Raw genomic sequence first — 20,625 nt, forward strand, 5'->3', positions numbered from 1 at the left:
AAGACTGAGTTTCATATGCTAACTTTCTCTCTCATCTTTGGAGAACTCCCAGATTTTCTGAGATATGGTGGTGCTCCTCTAGGAAAGATTCTTTCCTAATGGCTGTACTTTGACCCTGCCATTAATGGCAGCTGCAAGTGCTACCTTTTTGTAAAGCTATGAATCTCAGTGTCCTTGGCTGGATAGTGCCAAGCAACAATTCCCTTACTGAGATGAATCCAAGACAGCCAACATGATCACATCATTACACAGTTGATGCAGCTGTCCAACAAATACGTGCAGCACCTGTGCAAACATAAGAGAATTTCAATTATGGTTATGGAGGTAATAGCTTGAAATTTAAACTTGGCAAATATAAATTGTAGAGCCTTGTAAGAGTGCTAGCCTTGTGACTTTCCACTGGAAGCCAGGCTCCAAAGTGCTGAAATAATTTTTGAGAAGGTATATTTAAACATGCTAAATTTATTCTTGCTAATCTTTAAATCAAAGTAAAGAGTTTACTGTCTTTAATTTGTGTTCCTAAAGAGCTGGTGTATATGACATATTACCTGGATAACAACCAAACCAATCCCTACCTGAAGTGGAAAAAGCTAGGAAGCCCTGACTTTCCTTCCCCAGAACAGTTCCAGCAAATAAGGGATGCTGAGGTATGGCCATGTGTTTGCTTGAAGTGTTATATGGGTAAAATGCTTGTGAATTGGATAACTACATCTAAAGAGACAAGAAATCAGCTCAAGTAGTCAAAATTTTCTTAGCCCACAGTCATGCACATCTCATATACATATGAAAATGCGCTTGCAGTCACAAACAGGTATGCAGCTGGTACACAACTGATACTTTGCATTTGCTACACACGACACTAAATGTTGATGACCAACTTCTTTGCTACTGGCCTGCTCTTAACTAAGGAAGCAGAGTTGCTTCAGAACAAGTTCCACCTTCTCTCTGAAGCTTTATGAGCTTTGAGACCCTTTCTGTTCTGTCTCCCCAAATAAGTCACATGGCCCTGTGTACATTACAGAATGGCCAAATTACTGTGTTAGAGAGTTGAAATGAACCCTACTCAATAACAGAAAACAAGCAGCTCCCTGAAGTGGAAATTACCCAGTGTAAGCTCAGAAGACACTTGGCATCTCTCAGGGGCTCACAGAGAGGCCTGAAGTTTCCCCTCATCTTCACCCTTTCTGAATGCACCCCAGAGGGGCTGAGGACTAAGTCCTTTCTGAGGACACCTCTCCTCCCTACTGAGAAAAGCCATGACCAGATTACTTGCTATATGTGAGAATATGTGAGCAGCCTGTCACTTCAGTTCCCTCTCCCATAGTTTCCCTATGCATTCAGACCCCTGGGTTAAAATAAAAAAGGCCACCTTTATCTGCTTTGGGGACTATAGACAGTAATTGCTGTCTGAGTTTGGTGTACAGTACTATGTCTTCTCCTCCCAGCCACCATAACCCACTATTGCTTAGACCAGAGGGATACTATAGGAGCCATCAGATCTTCCTTCAACAGGACAGCAGCAAGTTTTTAGATACTCTTGACCATCTGGTGAAAGCTCATCCTCAGATTCCAGCTGAATGTCTGTAGTAGCTAGCAGTAGCTTTCACTGTACACTGGGAATCTATAGCTAAGAGGGAGTGGTGTGGTTTGTAAAGACCACTACCCTGGAAGGCTTCCATGGGAGTTTACTAAAAGTGACTGATTGCACCTAAAGGACATTTGTGACCAATGCAGTTTGTGAGATGGACAAACCCTCTGTTTCCTGAAGAGCTGGAAAATGAGTGAGATAGAAAAGTCTCCCAGCTTGAAGAACTTTGATAGCTATAAGGCACTTATCAGCACCAACTCCATTGGAAATTTACAGTCCCAAAGGAAATACACAGTCACTTTACACTGATGTAACAGTTGACTTTCAGATACTGTAATGAAATATTCACAACATTTCTATTTGGCTCCACAGGACCCGGTGGCAGCAGGACCATTCCCATTTCCTGAAGGTGGCATCCTGACACTGAAGCAAGACTATCCTGTTCCCTCAGTCTTCCTTATCCACATCTGTGCAAGACCCAGATCTGTTCCAGATCAAGTGTGTGTTGTGTTCAGCTGTCAGACTCACCAAATTAGAAACTGCTTCCTGTTTTTAAGTCTCACTAAGAAGAGCTGGACTAGCATTTGTGCTTATTATTTGTTAAAAGTACCATGTAAGACTTAGTAAACAAGCAATTCTCTCCTTTGATGAGAAGACTCTTTAAGGCATAATTCAAGATAAAGCACTCCACAGCAAATGATAGAAGCTATCACTGAGATAAATGCAAGTTTTTCCATGGTGGGAAAATAATAATGCAGTAGTGGGAAGTACAGTTTCTTTTTAAAAATCCCATTGTGTGCTACCAGGCTTGATAGCAGCTCTCCAGTTAATAGTCGATCACTAAAAATAAAATGGCATCATGCCTGTCATAGATTAGACATCTGTTTCTGCCCATTCAATCCCACCCATGTTCATAGTGGTGCCAGGAGCCTCTGAAGGTGGCCTGCAAGGTTGACAGGTTGGAGACACAGGCTACAAAGCCACAGAACCAGGAATTTTGTTTTTTCCCCCTGTCTCGAGGGATAGAATCAAAGCGAATAATTAGTAAGGAAGGATGAACACAGAAATCTGACCTGGCTCATTGCTTTGTACAGCTTTTTCACATGGGCATGTGTCTTTGAACAGGTGACCGGTGTTCGTTTGATCCCTCTCACAAAGGGGCAGGTCATTGTGTTGTGGGACGATGGCTGTGTAAATTCAAAGTAAGTAGCTTTTAAAATATAATGGATATCACCAAGTTACCAGCCTGTTACTCCCTAGGTTGCCATCAGTCCTACAAAGTAAAATGAGTTCACTAAATAATGACTACTTGCTCATTGAGGCATGCTACAGTTCATTTGTTTGACAAATAAACTGTAGGACCTACATGCAGTAACAGTGGACAGCAACCCTGACTAATTTGTGGTCTGAGCAAAGGAATCTGCCTATTGCTCACCAGCATCCAATGGCATTTTTGAGGGACTTGCCTTCAGCATAGCAGACAGAAAGATCCATGATAGAAGTTATATTAGCAGCAGGTGCCTAGGTGGGATCTTATGCATCCCTATAAGGGATGTGAATCTGGAAGAGAAGACCTCCAGTTCCTTACTCCATCAAGCTGAACTAGACTATAAACCGTCTGTAGGTGAACTGTTGGAGGCTATCCAGTGTACATCCAGACTCCTCAGGAAGCACTGCCTTAGCTCCTTTTCAAGCTAGTCTCCCTAGACTCTTCAGCCTTGTTAGCCCTTGTTTGGGAGTAAGAGATGCTTAACAGTTTGTGGTGCTGTAAGTACCCAGTATAGCAAGTCAGTCTGTGTGTTCTTCTGCGGGATATTTGAGCTGTGGTTCTTAATACAGGCAATTCACGCCATCCCACACTTGGTAGGAATGAGTCAACTGAATACTTCATATTTTAGGCCTTCATTGTTGAAATGGTCCTGAGATTAGGATTTGATTGCTCACCGCATTATCAGTTGTATTTACTGAGCTATCTGGTTTTCTTTTCTAGATGTATAAAGACATTTGAAGTGGAGTTTTCACCAGATGGAAAAGCATACCAGCGGATTAATGCCAAAGACACAATATTCACTCTCTGGGTCTACAGTCCAGGTAAGGCAAGATTACATATTATGTAGTCTGTCATGTTAATAATGCCACTCACAAGTGTGTGAAATATCATTTAGTAACTACTGAAGGTACGTAGCTTGCTAGTGACATACACTCCCATCACAACTAGGAGTATGTCATTTCCTTTAGGACCATGTTCTCAGTGAAATCTTATTCTCAAGGACAAGCACTAATTGACATGTCATCATGAGGACATTATTAGTAGTATTGCCATGAGTAAAATCCTTGTCACAGAAACCAGTCACCCAGCTGTGGGCCTGGCAAGATACCTGAGAGGCAAAGCAGCACTTTTGTCTCTATTTGTAGCTGATATAGAACCACGCAAAAATGGGAACAAACAAAATTGCTCCATGTAACCACAGCTTCATGTTGTGCTTTTGGTATTAGACTCACAGCAAGGCAAGTATGAGGTTTGGGCTTAGTCCCACAGGTATTGTCCATGCCTTTGCCTAGATTTGTACAATGATCTTGCGGTAGGGTAGTAGGAGCAAACTGCCTTGGTTAACACTTGTTTCGTACCACTGAATCTTGAGGTGTTAGACTGCCTAAGGATATGACATCAGCACACAGATAAGTGGGAAGTCATGTTCACCTTTCATGGAGGGATTGGTTGTCTTGCATTTATTGTGTTCTGAGCTACTCCGGGGGAAGGTGGCAATTCTCCTCTCATTGTGGTCACCTGTCCCTGTTGCCATACCCTTTTATGTTTTGGCAATCTTCGGCTATTGGGGTGCTCCCTTGGTAAGAACAGAAGAGGTCCTCCTGTAGGACAGTTTTTCCTGGCTATCTGAACGCCCAGCCAAGGAGAGAGCCCTCTCTTTGCTGTTTCCTAGAGCTTTCTCTTTAGCCTTGACTAGCTGCTTAAGTTTTAGATGTTTCACCTTAGAGGGCAGCAGGTTTCATCTTTGTCAACAGGCAAAGCTTCTCCCAGAGCCTGTGGTCATTTCTCCTCAAGTACAGCCTTGATAAAAAATTCTGCAAGAAGGTAGTGATTTTTTATTTGGGTATTTTTCTGTTATTGTTTTTTGGGCTTTTTTAACCAAATGTGGTCTAATCCACGATGTAGCTATCCAACAAGTATTACTAATAAGCACTGATCAGATCTGTGTGAAACACAGACCTTGCCTCAAAGGGATCCAAATAAAGAGCAATTCAGAGATGTTTTTGCCAGAAACAGAAGCTCATCATAGCCTGAAAAAGGCTTAGCATCAGCAGTGGATGCATATTAAAGTTCAGAGCTATTATTGCAATGTAAAGGCTACACAGATAAGCAAAGACTGTAAATCATGGCTAAAGCAAATTTTTGAAATTAGGATTCAATATTATATAGTACTGCACATCTGGAGAATCTACCAGATTTAACTGTTTGTTTGAAAAACAAAAAAGAGAAGACTACTTGAAAAAATCTCACATCTCAGCAGCCTTTATTGCTAGATACTTCCTTCTCACTCATTATTTCTAGCGTTCTTTTTATTTTAGAAAAAAAGATTAACTACTAAAGCACACATTAAAAATCATGAAAATAGATGAGAAAAAACATTTGTATTGCTTCTGAGGTTAAAGACACTGCTAGTGAAGGCTGTATTCTTTGAACTCAATCAAGGATGAAAATGAGCAGAGCCACAGAACATCAGCTCACATACCTTTGGAGCAAGTGGTGCTGCTTCCCAAGTTGAGCAGAGAGGTTTCAGTCAACCTGCATGCTTCTTGTTCTGCTTCTTTGTTGATCCTGTCCCCACATAACCTGTTCCAAAGGCACAATTCAGGCAGAAAAATAAGTCACAAAAAGGGAAATTACTAGTTGTGGGTTGTAGAAAACGTCAGAGCCCTCTTCCAGAGGAACTGGTAGGACAGCAGTCCTGTAGCTGTACTTACAAATCCTAATGAGGAGAGAGGAGGTCCCTGGTGCAACAAAAAAAAAAAGAGCCAATACCTGGCCATGAGGAGTTTATAATCATTTTTAGTTAGACGGGCACAGACACAGTTACATAGGGCAGAGAAGTGATTTCACCACTTCCCTATCCCATTCCACAAACCGACATTTTATAGGAGCAGTGCCAGTTCCACATCCTCCAAGCACTACAGGTATCAGCCTTTCACAGTGACCATTTCCAACCTTTTCATTTGCAGGAAGCTCAGTCTCCGGCTTTTATAGAGTGCGTGCCATTGACTACTGGGGGAAGGCAGGCCTGTCCTCTCTTCCTGTGGAGTATGTTGAAGCTTTCAAGTGACTTTGCAGAGCAGTGCCTGGCTTGGTGACTGAGTGATGTATGCTCCCTGCAAATGACAACTCCCCAGAAAAATAAACTCCTCCCAAGATGAGGAGGGAGTATCAGAAGGACCTGATGAAGCGGTTTAGGAATGTAAGTTAAAAGCTACTTCCCCTATTAACTCTTCAGAGCTCAGAAGACAGTATTACCAAACAGCCACAACTGACAACTCAACTGGTACTATTGAAGACGCTGCCATAGAACTGGGATTCAGCTTGGTAACTAGGAATTATGGAAATAAATATCTATTATTCTCTATTTTACACTGAGCTAATGTCCAGGACAACCAAAGATACATAGAGCTCACAAACTGCAGCAGGAACAGGGCCATTGCTTCGCTGTATGAGTGAGCATGGGCAGCATGTCTGAGACTGAACTGCCTGCCTCAGTTGCCAGGCTGTATTGCAATAGTGGTTTGATGGAAAAACACAGAGCAACCAGATGCGTCCAGAGCATGAAGTGAAGAATCTGTGCTTCCCTGCCAGTTAGTCACACATGCTCCAGTGGGTTATTTCAGAGGACTTGCCATATCTTCAGATGTATGAGGTTCTTCACCCTCTCACAGACGGATTCCCACCCAGCTCTCTCTGCATTAAAGGTTGTTATTTGGATGTCAGAGCTATTTTCCTCACACAGGTAGAGGAAGGGGTAGCAGCTCATCCTCAAAGGGGAAGAAGGCACAGGAAGATCAAGCCTCCATACTTTCTTGCCTTTTCTGCTTTCTGCTTTTGCCCAAGTCACCTTTTTGCACTGTGGCTGTCAGCCACTGCCTTTTTGTGGTGAAAACTCTAACCCTGAAAGCCTCTCTTTCTCTCTACTGCTGTCACCTAGCCTAGTCTTCTACAGCCCTTATAGCTAGCATCTCTCCCTGGTGTGCCTCCTCTCTCGGACTGTTGAGTGACCTGAGACTTGGCTTTTGGTGGCCATGAGTGAGCTGAAATGCTAGTTAGAGCCTTTTGTGTTTTCATATTATAGGAGAGCACACTCTTGATGTAACAGGACTGCTTAACCAAGAACAATTTGAGCTTCTATGCTTTGCAAAGCATGTACAGAAGCGTGTGATGGCCGCAGATCATGGGCTACAGAACACCTCTGGCTGTCCTTGCAGCTGCCAAACACTTTATGTAACAGCAATGTTCCCTGAATTGCAGGGGTGTTTTTTTACTCTCCCCATTTCACAACTGGCACAGTTTGAAGTGTGCCTTTAAAATGCTTGTAGAGGGAAGGATAATGCCAGTGGAAAGAGCTGGAATGTTTTCCATAGGAGGAGAAACTTTGTCACGCAAACAAATCCCCTACTGCTCTATCTGCTGACATCAGCCACCTCACCAACATAACAACAAAGACTGCATATTTGATGAAAAATTCAGGTCTTGGACAAAAAAAACAAGTTTGCACATCAGGAGAGAGCTGAGCTACCTCAAATGGCCTTACATTTACAACACAGAAAAGAAACATACGAAAAGTATCTGAGATGAGGCCTTGTATCTCCTTAACTTCTGGTTATTTGTTCATATGCTCATGCTGAAAGTTAGGCTTAAAAGATTCATTTTCTTGCAGAATTCAGATTAAATACTCTTGCCTCACTGAAGTTTGAATAAGGACTGCTTGTCACATGCTAATCTGCCAATTCCTTGCCCATAAAGGCTTGTGCAGAACAGAAAATGGCCATTGGAGCCTACTTGATTGATAACTTTCTCAGTTTCAGAAAAGTTAGTGGGAAGTTCTACTTGGATGGAGATAGTAAAACTGTATTTCAAAGTTGTTACAACTGTCCCTGTGTGAAGAATCAGAATACACAGTTAAATAAAATCTAGCACTTAGGACGTGTTGTTTTGCCAGTATGAAGTGGAACTACAGAAAATATTACTTTTAGAAATTTTCAACTATAGGTTCTTGAGAGATTTCAGTGCATCTGAAGCAGGGGAATATACAGGAGCTTGAGAGAAGCCTGTTAGGATGTTCTATCTGAGTAGCCTTCTGCTTTCAAATTTTACCACACTGGCAATCAGAGTATAGCGGTCCTTATGAAACCAGGGACCATGCACTAGTTACAGGTGTTTGAAATAAAATGAAGTGTAGCTTGTATAGAGCATTGATTTTGCTATGTAGGGATGTAGTAGAGAATATATAGGTGTGCAAATCTTGAAAAATACACGATCAAAAACCACTGCCCTGCTTTATTTAGCAGAGAAACATATATTATACCTCACACAAGTTAGGTCACTAATGGCATATATAGGGCAAGTGGTGCAGAGCTGATGAGTCCTGGTGGAATGTTTTGGCTTTTGCAAAGGTGCAGAACAGAGAATGGAGGTTCACTTGCTCTTTCTGTACTGAAGCCTGTCTCTATGGCAAGTGACTTCCTCTAGGACAAATTAGAAATCTTTTAGAAGATTTTAGGCTGGGAGTTCTACTGGCCCAGGATTTCTGTTTCTTTGCAGTGACAGACATGAGGCTTGCAGCTGCCTCTTTGAAGTGGTCTGTATTTCTCATGCTTACTTTTTTGACTTGTTAAAAAGCAAAGTGAGAGTGCTGTTTTCTTTAAAGTTTCAAGGTAAAATTTCATACATTATTGTATTGCTTACTGAAGCCACAAAAAAAGAAATTTTATCTGCAAGGGAAGAGCTTAACATGTTGTAGATGCAAATAAAATCCAGTTTCTTAAGGTCAAGTCCAACTGCTTTGAAAATCTGTCACGAGGTCCCTCTTTTAGCACTTTTACATGAAATATCATCCAAAGTGTGGAAGGCACAGTACTTCTTCACATATTTTTCTGGCAGTGGCAAATATGCATGGGATGCAGAGCTGACCAAAAACGGTGCACTGTCTGTTCAGAAACAAGTTTTGAATATGTAACAAGATTTTTTTTCTTCTTCTTTGGTGCTTTGGTATAAACTTCTTACATTAAGTAATGAGCATGTTGAAACAATTGCAGCAGAGAAGAGAATTTAATATTTCCAGGCTTGAATTTATTTCCAACAAAACATAGAAGTTTTGGGCTACCCTTGTATTTTTTATAATTTAATGTCTACACGAAAATGCTATTTATTACTTGAAACTTGAGTTTTCTGTAACCATCTGTCACTGACTCTGTCTGATAGGCCTTCCAAAATTGCATGTTTAACTCTACCATCTCCTCTGTTACCAGGCAGTGATCAGTCTTGCCTCACAGTTTCAGTTTTCAGAAGTGCCAGATGTGCATGGCACTAAAAGGGAGTAACAAGTGCTTAGTAGTTCTGTAGTATCAGAACCAGAACAGCACTGCAGAGCACTCATGTATGTCTCTTGTTAGCCATAAATCCAAATAGGAAAATCTAACTGCAGCTGCAAGATGAGATTGTTTGCCTGCTCTTTAAGGAAAAGCTTCTGAGGCTATGTAACAGTTTTGTAACTGTTAAAATGAAAAACCTTTCAAAGTGTTTTATATTGTCTAATTGTGTATATACTGCATTTGTTACCATCTTTTGTGCTACCCAATAAAACCAGTTTTTAATCTTCCATGTGAACTCTGTAAAAACAGGATCTGATCATTGTTTTCTAGAAACTGATCAAAACTCTTGTGTCAACAACTTAATTTTGGAAAGTAAAGCCTGTTCTCAAGGTATAAAAGATAGCTTGATTGGTGCAAGTTCCAACATTACATCAAAATGACACGTGAATGGAGTGTCACCACAGGAAATTTCAAGGCTGAAGCAGGAAATTAAATGCATAGATCGCCTCATTTATCACAATGCAAGGAAAACTTGTCTAACTCAACATGGTGTCTGATCTCAGGGCTTGTAGTGTCCTTGCTGAGAGGAGGTTCAGTGACGCCTGAAGGACAATATCCTTGCAGATTTCCTCCTGCTGTTGCACAGTCATAGTCTTTCTGCCAGCACTAAAGGACCTTCTGAGGACAAAACAACAGTCCTTTTCATTTGTAAACATCTTTTTCTTTTCTCTTGTTAGTGGAAAGTTTATGCAGGACAGAGTTTATGACTTGGGATCTATACATGCACTTAAACCCAGGAATAATGGACTCGTTTTCTTCAGTGAGCTCAAACAGCAGACAGAAGTGTGTCTGCCTCTAGACTCACCCTAAATGTTTTATGTTTAACTCAGTAGAATAGCAAGAGAAGTGTAAATCAGATCAGAATACACTCATAGCCCTACCTGATCTTTCACATTTCCTGCTGTGAGTGGAGAGAAATGGGTGTGAAATAACTCCCATCTGTTTGTTAACTCACCAGATCATATCATGAGGGCCTGCATGCAGTCCTGATGGGAATGTATTCCCCCAGTTCCTCCAAGAGCAAGGCAGATTCCTGGAGCATGTGTAACTCCATGTTATATTATCTCAGAATTACCACTATCCTCCTTCAAACCTGGAGGCACAACCTTGTGTGGCTGAGGAAGGATTTCACTGCCTAACTCATCTGGACAGACTATACCAAGCACAGGAAGAACGCACCTGGCCCTGCATACATATCCTTTCTGCTCTGGTCATACAGTTATTATAACTGTAGACATTCAAAATCCCACTTCTCTAGGACTGGTAGTATTGGTCTGAATGTCCTGGCCAAAGGCTAAGCTCCTTCAGCTAAGGAGCTAAGTGTTGTTTAATCACTTGTGATACAAGTCCTAAGTTCACAGATCTCCACCCAAATACTTCCTTATGGGAGAGGGGGGGCAAGTGGTGAATATTTAGTCAATGCATTGACCTTGCACTTAGTCCGGCACAAAAGGCTGATATTTTTTCAACACTCAATAGTCTCTATGTGGGGTTTTGTTTGCATTGCCTGCTGCTCTTCTTTCTGTCCTTCACTGTAAATGGTAGTGCACCATCTTGTTGCCTGTCAGGCTAGCTTTCCTTAGACCAGAAGAACAAGGAACACCTTTATTCATTGCTGGCTGAGAGCCTTAGGAGTCCCGCCTGGAAATCCTGGGAAACACAGTCTTGAGAGACTTCCTTGCATCCCTGGATAATGTCTCTGGCCTTGGAAAAGAGTGATTTTTCAGTCAGTGATTTTCATGCCCCTTCCATCAGATGCAGTAGATAATTACTGGATACTGTAGATGAGATTGCACAAGCATCTTGTAGAAGCTGTTTTATAGCGTAGTGCTCTGAAGGTCTTCACTCAGTATCAACCTTGTGCCACCTACCCTTTGAAAGCCTCAGGATCAGGGGCTCTTCAGCTTGGTCTTCCCTCTATGCTTTGTAATCATGACTTGCGAAAATCTGTGTTTCTGACAAACTGCAGGGTTCATCAGGGTGCTGGGAGTGTTCTGGACTTACTCATAGGAAACATTTAAAGTGCATGTGATTTTACTAAGAGCAGTGGGAAATATACGTCAAAAAGGCTGACTTGGGTTACCATTTTTCCAGAGTCTAGATACTATTCTTGTGGTTGTCTCTATGAAATTCTTGGCCCTAAAACCTGTCTTTTCTATATCTTTCAGTTCTATACCTCTCAGATACTGGAGGCTGGATTATGGTTGCAGTGAGGAGTAAATTACTGCTTATGCCCTTAGAACTGCAAGTAACTGCTCATTTAAAGTAATGTCCCAGTGTTATTGAAAAGAACATTGTTCTACCGTATTTGTGAGTCAGGGGCTATTTAGAAATACTTTGTGCAGAGTTTTGAGTACCAGGCAGCAAGGATCACATTATCAGCCTCGTCTCAGAGCTACTGTTCAAGACAATTTCTTAGCTTCAGAATTTAAATAGAAGTGTTGGTGGGAGAGGTACGTTGCATATGCCAGGGCCCTGCAGGCACTCACAAGCCTTCGTTGCTTTGCGTAGCCTCACCTGGGACCTCCACCTGCATACCCCTTGCCCATGGTCCACAAACCCTCTTCCACTCAGCCCAGGCCCTTGCCCCCTTGGGAGCCTTGCTGCAGGTGGCTCTGCCTCTGACCCACTCTCCAGTCGTGTTTCTGGCCAGGGCCACCTCGCAGGTGTGCCTGTGCCCTGCCCTATGCCTTGCTGCCCTCACTTACTGGCTGGACTTCCCAGGTGAATCCCAGACCTACCCTGTCACCATGCATTTGTCTGACAATCAGCACTGTCAGGGGACCTGTCCCTGCCACCACCCCTGCCCTGCTCCCCCTGCTTGGTGTGGGGGAGAGACACTGCCCCACCTGTGCTGGGGCCACCCTTAGCTGCTGCCTCACCTTCCCTTGGCAAACAACTCCTCTCTTTCTGCCCCCCAACAGGACAGCTGGTAACAAGAAACAGTTCCAGACATGGGTGTTTTTTAAAAAATTTATTGACAAAAGTCATGTTAGATATTCCCTTGAAAATTCAAATACCAATACTGTATTGCACACAGTTTACAAAATCCCCAATAGTTTTATGTGTTTTTCATGAAAAACACACTAGTCAATACTATGATTTTATTTTTTTTATTAGCTGAGTGGCAACTTCAAGACCAACAGGTCTGGTTTCTGTGCTTAAGTGTAGGACCAGAAGTGTACTTTTAGCAGGCCCCTGGAAAGAAAGAGGAGTAAAATTTAGTCCTTGTAAGTAAATTTGTGAAGTGCTTTAACAGTCTTTTAGTCTTCAGTGAAGCTGTAGCTACAACATTCCTTGGGTACTTCTGAATCACAGTACAAGATTAGGATGAGGAGATGCAAAGTCACTGTTTGCATTGCTCTGTGTCTGTTGGTACAGCACTTGTGCAGCCTTTGTTAGTCCCAGCTAGCCATGAGTTTTCAGTTTACGTGAGCACCTAGGCATAAGCCCACAAACCAACTACCCTCCCTCTGCCACTGTAAGTGATATGGAAGGTCACGGGGCAGGAATGCCAATACCAGTCCCATCACCTTGGACGATGCCAGCACCTGCTCTGTCGTGGAGGACTGGCTCACACAATGATGTGCTATTCCGAAGGTTTTAGCAGCTATTTCTTGTCCAGCAGTGCAGAACACTTGTTACTGTGACAATCCCCCAGTCCAGGTCCTCAGGGCTGGTTTAGTAAAGGGCAAGGCAGTGTGTGTGTGTGTGTGTGTGTGGCCACTCAGCTGCCAACAAAGAGGAATTTCTGTCTTCAGCATAACCCTAAAAAATTATCTGCCTATCTCACGGACAGCATATGAGCTAGAAGATCAGCTCCCATGCCTCCAGAAAAAGAGCTCTCCCAAAATGGGCTTTAGACATGCTCTGTTCACTTTTATGTGGTTTAACTGCTGACTCCCACTGACAGCAAACACAGTCAGAACCACTTCTCAGAGACACTCATCTCTGCTACTTGGACCTCCCAGGGCACAAATCATGGTGGAGCTAAGAAGAGTGAGGGTGATCCTTCCTGGAGGCATCGCCTTTCCTGGAGGACAGTGCACAGACCTAAGTTAAGATGCTGTTGCCCAAATGGCCAAGACAAGCTATTTTCTTATTAGATATACTATTTTTAAAAGTTGCTAAAAGAGTACAACTTAGTTTGCTACAGTTCTGTCTCATTCACAGCCAGTTCAATCACCCACTCTACAAGCTTCTAGCACAGCCATTTCAGTGGTTTTGCTACTTAGCCTGAAGTACCTGACTGAAGCACGGGCTGGAACTGGCCAGACATGCAGATTTCTTCCTGCTTCTGATGCACAATGCGCTGAATGGCTGGGGGGAGGCCACGAGGGTTGCGTGAGAAGATCAGGGAGTAGCCATCATCACAGGAGCCATCCTCCTTTAGACTGCGGCAGGCATAGGTAATGGCATAGTTATTGTAGTCAGTGTCAATCACCCAGTAGTTGTCCCCTGAAACATCAGAACACATGTGTTTGTCACAGTGGGTAAAACAGAGCAGAGGTGGACCTAGTCATCCCGAAGTTAGCGAGACACCTCACTTCAGAACATGGCAGGGGTAGATTCCTACAGGATCTAAAATCACCTCCCACATCCAGCTTATCTCCACACCAGGAAGTGAAGAACTGGGACAAGCACAAGATATTTTGAGACCATGTTGTTCTCCATGATGCTCAGTGAATTTTCACCTTTAGTTTCTTAAGCTAAAAGTATTAGGACTAGGACTTTACAGGTTTTCAATGACAAAACATTGCTTTATGTTTCTTGCTCAATCACGTGGGGGAGTGGGGCATATAAAATAAATCTGGGCCATACACATTACATTTCCTGTACGAGAAGCCTCAGCAAAACATGCCTTCTGTTTTCCAGCCTTGTTCAGCTAAATGCATTTTGGTGTGGCTTATCTGCCAGTACTAAGTGAATGTACTTCTTTCTCATGCATTAACAGGCCAAGTCCTGCCAACTTCCACAGCTGGAGTCCCACAGCTATGGGAGGCTCTGACACAAAGTATGTGCTGGTGTGCTGCATGCATGACTGAGGTTCAGCACGAGCAGTTTCTGAAAGGGGGACTTCAGTTAACAGCTGCATTTTGTTGAGTCCAGCTGTGTCTGTCCGAGGAGAACTGTGCCTTGCTGCTGGAGTGCAGATACGGGTCCACATGTCGCCTCCCATTAGATATGAGGAGTACAAGGACAACTGACTCTCAGCACCTTTACAATGCCCACTGTGGGTCCCAGGAAGTATTGTTTCCCTAGGTTCAACACCCCACTTGACTGTACAAAATCTATGTGTGGTCCATTGCCTCTAAGATGCATCGTCCCTATTAACATAAATGGTGTATAGATGGGGTCTCTGGGGTGTCTATGGATCCTGCTCCTGTGGAGATAAAAAGCACTGCTTGGGTAAAGAGTCCCCCCAAAATGGATGCTCTGTCTTCACTTGGAGCAATCTGAACTCAGCTGTTTTTCCTGCTGATATACTGAGACACAGAAATCTGGGTAGCTGTAAGCTATCAACCAGCACCAGGGGGTTGGAAAAGTTCACTCACCACCACTGGAGAGGTAGCTGGCCAGGCCTTGGTAGGTCATGTACATTTTTGCTGGAGTGGTTGGGTCAGGTACTGTATACTGAGCAGCCATGTCAGCACAGATGACCCAGAACCTGCAACAAGATCCATGAGACTGAAGGTAAAACCCTGCAGCATGTGAGCTTCAAATGTCCTTCACTCAGAACTCAGACAGGAACCAGGCTACAGTTCAGCACAACTGCTTCAGGTATGGACATGTCCTTTGTTAATGCAAAGTCACTGTTTATCATTAAGTAATGCAAATCTGTGACACCTACCCTCACCCCATCACTGACAGTGCATTGCTGCTGTCTGGTTCCCGCCCCTGCTGTGCAACTACACTGTGGCTGGGATAGTGCCCTGACCCTCCTCCAGCTCAGCAGGCTTTTTACCATCAGTTTCTGTACAAGCAGCCAGCCACCAAGTAAAATGATGGATGTCATTTCTTGGCTCCCTGCTAGCAGTTTGCAGGGTGAGCTGACCTGCATTTGGGCTCATTTTGGCTTATTTGCTGTGTCCCTGGGTGGAGGCAGGCAGTTGACTCTCCTCTCTGTAACCCTTCCTGGCTTTATTGACACAGGGATGTCTGTTACAAGCACAGAAGTAATTACAGCCACTCTGCTGTCTAAGCTAGTTAAAGGCCTTCTCACAGGCTGTGGGAACCCTGTTCAGGTACAGCCTATCTTCATCATTAACTTCTTCTAATGCACTTCTATGGTTCGCATCTCTTTACTTTGAATACCACCTGCATCTTAACACAGTTTGACAAGCATTACCTGGATTTGTGAATGAATGGAGGGGTCTTGATTCCCTTCCTTGCACAGGCTTATTCTTCCCCTTTACCCTGCCACTGCAGAAATAAGTTCCTAGCAGGCTTGAGACCCCACTTGGTTTTTGAAGAGTCCTTTCAGGAATCTTTCCACCCAAACTGTGAGGCATGCCTACAAAGCTTCATTTTCCCCATCCCAAAATATTCTAGAGTGCTGTGCTGTTAAGACTTATAAGGTTCATAGCCACCTGCTCTACACTATTATTTATGCATTTAGACAGGTTTTGGTAGTTAATGCTCAACAGAACTAGTGCTAGCCTACTGGAAACCCCAGATTTTACTTTCTACACCCAGAAAGCTATTTAATCCCTTTACTTGCTGTAATTCTTTATAGTAACCATGACCAGCAAGCAAAACTCAAGCTTCCTTCCATTTGTCTATTCAGGCATTACAGTGGCATCCAAGAGTTAACCACGTGTTTTCCTCAGAAGTCCATCCAACACTGTGTTGAAAGATCTGTGAAAATAATGCTCACTTACACTCCTCTTCTTCCCCTGAACCTCTCAGTGAAATGAGAGCTGTCCTGACCTCACAGCCCCACAGGTTTCACTAGCTCCTCTCACCTGGTTGCAATTAATTTACCTAGCCACTCCATCATTCAAGATTTGACTTTATAATTGACTTTATGCAGTAGCTTTGTGATAGACCCAGACCAGAGGCAGGCTAAGAATTAACCCAGGACTCAAAAGTGTCTAATGACTGGCTTCAAATATATTACCTTGACTGAGCTTCGCTTTCTGATGAAGAAAACCTGGTTGTGCTGTGTGCTCAGGATAGATCACCATCCATGTCCCACTCCTCTAGTACCTCATGGTGGCAGCTAGAACTGAAAGTCAAGAAAGCTCACCCAAAAAGCTTCACTCGGCCTTTGGAAGATGCTGTCATTGTACCATCTTCCTCCACAGTGTATTCAGCAGAGATGTTATCCTGAAGGAAAAGGCCTTCTGGATCCTTCTTGGCCAGGGCATACCATTTCCCTGCATACTAACATGAAAGACTATTAATATCCGGATTAATCACCATGGCAAGATTAGCATAAAAGCATTTTTGTAAACACAGTGCCCTTTTAACCACTGCCTGGCCTACAGAGCAAGTCTAAGATTGGGTGGGTGTGTAGCACACAGGTCATACTAGACTGTGTGAGGAACCCTTGCCTCTGTGCCAGGAAGAGTGGATCTGGCATCTCTGCACTTCTGTGTGCATAAACTCATTGTCATGTGAGATGTTCCTGTCAATAGTGATCCCACACTGAAAGCTTTCCCATCCCGAGATGTCTGATGGGAATCATCTGTTTCTCCTCTGTTCCTGTTCAGGCTTCTGCTTTTCTGTGGAAGATGCCATCAAAGATACCGAGTTGCAGCCACAAAGACCTTAGGTAGCTGGTTGCAGACAATCCGGTGGCTGCTGGGGGCCACAATTGATCTCTAATGGTGAAAAGGCGCTACCTAGCAAAGCAGAAAGTGATGACTCTGTGCACTGTGAAGTTGAAACGATGTGCTGGGGAGACTAGCAGCAGGGGGAAATTAACTGAGATTAAGGGGAAGAAAATTTCTAGGAGAAAATGAGTCCCTGAAAGTGTACAAGCAGTATCTAGTAAAATGAATATAAGGTCTAAACAGGTGACTGACAAAGAGGAAGGCCCTCAAAAGTTAACATTATTAGTAGAAATACTGAGGAAAGCAGAATTTAGCTGTGTTAAATTTGATTCTTCAGTGAAGCTAAATAGATCTGTTTGGCAAGTTACATGCTTTAGCCTGAAACAGTCTGTAATTCCCAAATACAGGAACCTGAGAAAAACTCTGACTTTTTAAAACTGCTTGTTCCCAAAACTCTCCCCAGACATGGGTTGGTTTCCAGCAAAGCCAATCTTGTACAGATGAAGTGCTGGCCCCACCCCAGCTGCAGCTGGAAGTGATGTTTGCTGAGAGACAGTCAAAATAGGTACTGGCACACCTCTCTGGACCTTTTCAACACCAAGTTAGCCCTGATTTTCTCAGTCAGGCAAATTAATAGTCAGTCTGTGTTTAGGATGCCCAACTAGATAAATTTTAAGTTTGCTATGACTCCCAAGAATGGCTGGTGGTGGATGCAAGTCTCCATGAGCATTTGTTGCGCTTTTTCTCTGATGGGGATCTAAATTGTTTCATTCATGGAGCTGCTCAAAGCTGAGATCTGTACTGAGCTTTGAGATAACAGATGATGTCTTACAGAATAACATCCCTGACTTTCAAGGCTGGTTTTACCATAATGCTCAGAAGGTTAAACAGTAGTGAGAAAAGCAAACTACAGGAACAGTGTCTGAGAGACAGCATACAAAAGAAGTTAACTTGTCAGTGAGGACCCCCTTTAGATTAACACAACCCATAACCTGGAAAAAACAGTTTATCTATGAAGCTTCTTCACATATACTGCTGAAGTAACTGTAATTACCCTTTTGGGGTCAAAATTGTCTTTCACAGTGAAAGACTCCACTGCGCAGGTCTGAGCTAGGCTGTACTCAACAGTGGAGAAGACTGAGGCCAGGAAAACATACTGCGTGCATTTCATTCTGCAAGATAAAAGCAAACATGGAGTTTTATTTCATGCGGTAGATGTGGCTAGCTAGTGCGGTGCCTACGGATACATTCCCCTCATTTTAAAACTAGTTTCTTTCCATGCTGAGCAGAGTACCAACTCCTCCACTGAGAAACCACTGGGTAGTTGTGGTGCCTAAATCCAGCCAAAACTGAGCATTAATGGCAATTCCTTGCAAGAGTATTTTGCTTGCCAGTAGTAGTATTGCGGTTCATGATATTTTTACATTATAAATCAAGCCAGAATCTGGATAAGATTGGTAAGAGTTGATAAAAATGTAATTTTTTAAAAATTTTTGCTTTCACAAGAAGAATAATGTTCTGATGAGCTTTGCTAAAGCACTGTAGGTTGTAAGGATGGTGTTTCTAATTATTTCATGGTGAGTGTCCACTTTGCTTTCAAGCCAGCAAAGCTGTGTTTTTTATGACTGGTTCTCATCACCTAAACAGGCTCTTCCTAGCTGCTTACTCTAGTGGCAAAATTCGCCTTGGTATTGTCTGCCCTCAGACCATTCCCTTTACCAACATGACGAATAATATTCAATTTCTAGAGGTTTAATCTGACATTGCAGAACAGCCACAAGGTGGCCATGGCTTTATTTGTCTTATTAGGTATCCCAGCTCATCTGTACCCCAGCATATGTTTTTCTCACACTTTGGGAAGAGAGCAACTACATATACATTTTTGCAGAGTATTTGACCCTGAATACCTGTTCTAATGCGAAAATAAAACACAGTTAGCTGAAATTCGCCTGCAGCATCCAAACTGAGCTAACAACTGAGGACTTCCAAACACCTGAGCAGTTACTCTGTTCCCACCTGCTGCCATGGGAGCTGCATTTCCCTGTTGCAAGAGATGCTAATCTGGCCCACCTCTGCTGAAGAGAGACCTACCTGTTGGGGTAGAGATGTTGGAGATCTCTGAGACTACTGTGCTTCAGTCTTTGCCTGCAGTCAGCAGGAGAGTTTTGTGTCAATTGCCCTCCAGCTGCCTTTAAATAATGAATCTGCAAAGTCACTAATTGGTTATTTTTGCTCGTGTGCCTGAACAAAACACTTAATCTTGGATAATCCATTATGTAAAAACCAACTGTAATCCTCACACTGGTGGGTCTGACTGCTATGCTAATACAAACACAGCTTTTACATAATGGAAAAAGCTGCCCAGAAAGATAATAAGTCTGCTGATGTGATTGTACTACACCTTTGTCTCATAGAAGTCTTTCTGTTTCTAACACGTGTTAGGAGAATAAGCACAGAACATTAAGCAGAGAAACTCATGGACTATACATACTCATCTGCATAGGCACATGTTCATATCTGACAATTTGTACGGGGTAGATACATAATTAGCTCTTCCAATATCTGCATCATCAAATTAAGATGATCCTTGCAAGAGTAGAAAGATGTTATGCATTATCTACTGGTGGAAAAAAAAATAGTGCAAAAATAAAGATTTTGCCTTCATGTTCGCATCAAAATCTTGGAGTTTACAGTTCTCCTGTGTACTGGATCATCTATATACACATTCTTTCCAGCTTATCTTGTCAACATTTCCAGTTACATAAATACTATAGCTCTGTTCTTGCCCAGATGTTCTTCCTAGAAGCCTTCCGTGGGGATGCAATAAAGCATAAAAAGTTGAGAAGGCAGAAATGGCTAGAAAAACATTTTTGGCAGCAAACCATGACTGCCATTCTTACAATTTCCCCAAGTGCCCAAAGAATTTCCCCAATGGCAAAGGCTGCCTGTGTACTCTTTCTACTCAGTGTCATCAGGGAAGAGGGGCCCAAGAAAGCTGGTTGGTATTCAAGGATCACCTCCTCCAAGCTCAGGAGTGATCCCTCCCAACAATAATGAAGTCAGGTAAGAATGCCAGCAGGCCTGCATGGATGAACAAGGAGTTCCTGGATATCCTGGATAAACTAAAACGTAAAAAGGAAGCCTACAGAAGGTGGAAGCAAGGACAGGTAGCCTGGGAGGAATACAGAGAAACTGTCTGGGTAGCCAGGGATAAGGAAAGGAAGGCCAAAGCCCTGACAGAATTAAATCTGTCCAGGGACATCAAGAGCAACTAAAAAACCTTTTACAGGTATGATGACGATAAAAGGAAGACTAAGGAAAATGTAGGCCCTCTCGGGAAGGAAATGGGAGACTTTGTCACCCGGCATATGGAGAAGGCTGACGTACTTGATGTTTTTTTTGCCTCGGTCTTCACCAACAAGGGCTCCAGCCACACTGCCCAAGACACAGAAGGTAAAGGCAGGAACTGGGAGAGGAAGAATCAGCCATTGTAGAAGATTGGGTTCAAGACCATCTAAGGAACCTGGTGCACAAATCCATGGGACCTGATGAGGTGCATCTGTGGGTCCCGAGGGAACTAGTGGATGAAGTGGTTAAGCCACTATC

General features: G+C 43.1%; 3 protein-coding genes across 12 annotated transcripts in view; 1 reads left to right on the top strand and 2 right to left on the bottom strand.

Annotated features, from left to right (window-relative positions):
- The window catches only part of IDUA (alpha-L-iduronidase), a 45,634-nt gene extending 39,409 nt beyond the window's left edge, over positions 1-6,225 (top strand). For 4 of the 5 annotated variants that reach the window (XM_032990500.2, XM_032990508.2, XM_032990520.2 and 1 more), the window contains 5 exons: positions 526-647; positions 1,961-2,086; positions 2,714-2,790; positions 3,579-3,679; positions 5,828-6,225. In XM_032990500.2, coding sequence (XP_032846391.2) covers positions 526-647; positions 1,961-2,086; positions 2,714-2,790; positions 3,579-3,679; positions 5,828-5,928 — 527 coding nt within the window. In that variant the 3' untranslated portion in view covers positions 5,929-6,225. Of the gene's footprint in view, positions 1-525; positions 648-1,960; positions 2,089-2,713; positions 2,791-3,578; positions 3,680-5,827 lie in introns of those variants that run through there. The other variant, XM_042787646.1, reaches the window with a different exon arrangement.
- The window catches only part of SLC26A1 (solute carrier family 26 member 1), a 43,604-nt gene extending 32,539 nt beyond the window's left edge, over positions 1-11,065 (bottom strand). For 3 of the 6 annotated variants that reach the window (XR_006164841.1, XM_042787642.1, XM_032990403.2), the window contains exons 1-2: positions 10,197-11,065; positions 5,341-5,441 (exon numbers count right to left, since the gene is read on the bottom strand). Coding sequence is in view for 3 of the 6 variants with exons in the window: in XM_042787642.1 (XP_042643576.1) it covers positions 5,341-5,441; positions 10,197-10,204 (109 nt within the window). In the remaining 3 variants the exon portion in view is untranslated. Of the gene's footprint in view, positions 1-2,661; positions 2,722-5,340; positions 5,442-5,572; positions 5,793-5,813; positions 5,921-10,196 lie in introns of those variants that run through there. The other 3 variants (XM_032990394.1, XM_032990429.1, XM_032990489.2) reach the window with 3 other exon arrangements.
- A 1,135-nt stretch (positions 11,066-12,200) lies between these two features.
- LOC104364766 (purpurin) lies at positions 12,201-19,242 on the bottom strand. Its single transcript, XM_009971447.3, has 6 exons — positions 19,111-19,242; positions 18,074-18,191; positions 16,491-16,627; positions 14,797-14,909; positions 13,487-13,699; positions 12,201-12,439 (listed from the first exon to the last, which is right to left on the bottom strand). The coding sequence occupies exons 2-6, from the start codon at positions 18,188-18,190 to the stop codon at positions 12,429-12,431; spliced, it is 591 nt and encodes a 196-aa protein (XP_009969749.1). The 5' UTR covers position 18,191; positions 19,111-19,242; the 3' UTR covers positions 12,201-12,428.
- Positions 19,243-20,625: the final 1,383 nt, after the last annotated feature.

This window comes from Tyto alba, unplaced genomic scaffold, assembly GCF_018691265.1.
Source record: "Tyto alba isolate M040663 unplaced genomic scaffold, T.alba_DEE_v4.0 Super-Scaffold_13, whole genome shotgun sequence".
Lineage (NCBI taxonomy): Eukaryota > Metazoa > Chordata > Aves > Strigiformes > Tytonidae > Tyto > Tyto alba.

Coding starts and splice junctions, on each gene's coding strand:
- LOC104364766 (XM_009971447.3), bottom strand. CDS start 18,190: ATGAAATGCACGCAGTATGTTTTCCTGGCCTCAGTCTTCTCCACTGTT. Junction 16,628..18,073: donor ACAATTTTGACCCCAAAAGG/GTAATTACAGTT, acceptor CTTTCATGTTAG/TATGCAGGGAAATGGTATGC. Junction 13,700..14,796: donor CAGCTACCTCTCCAGTGGTG/GTGAGTGAACTT, acceptor CTGATGTTTCAG/GGGACAACTACTGGGTGATT.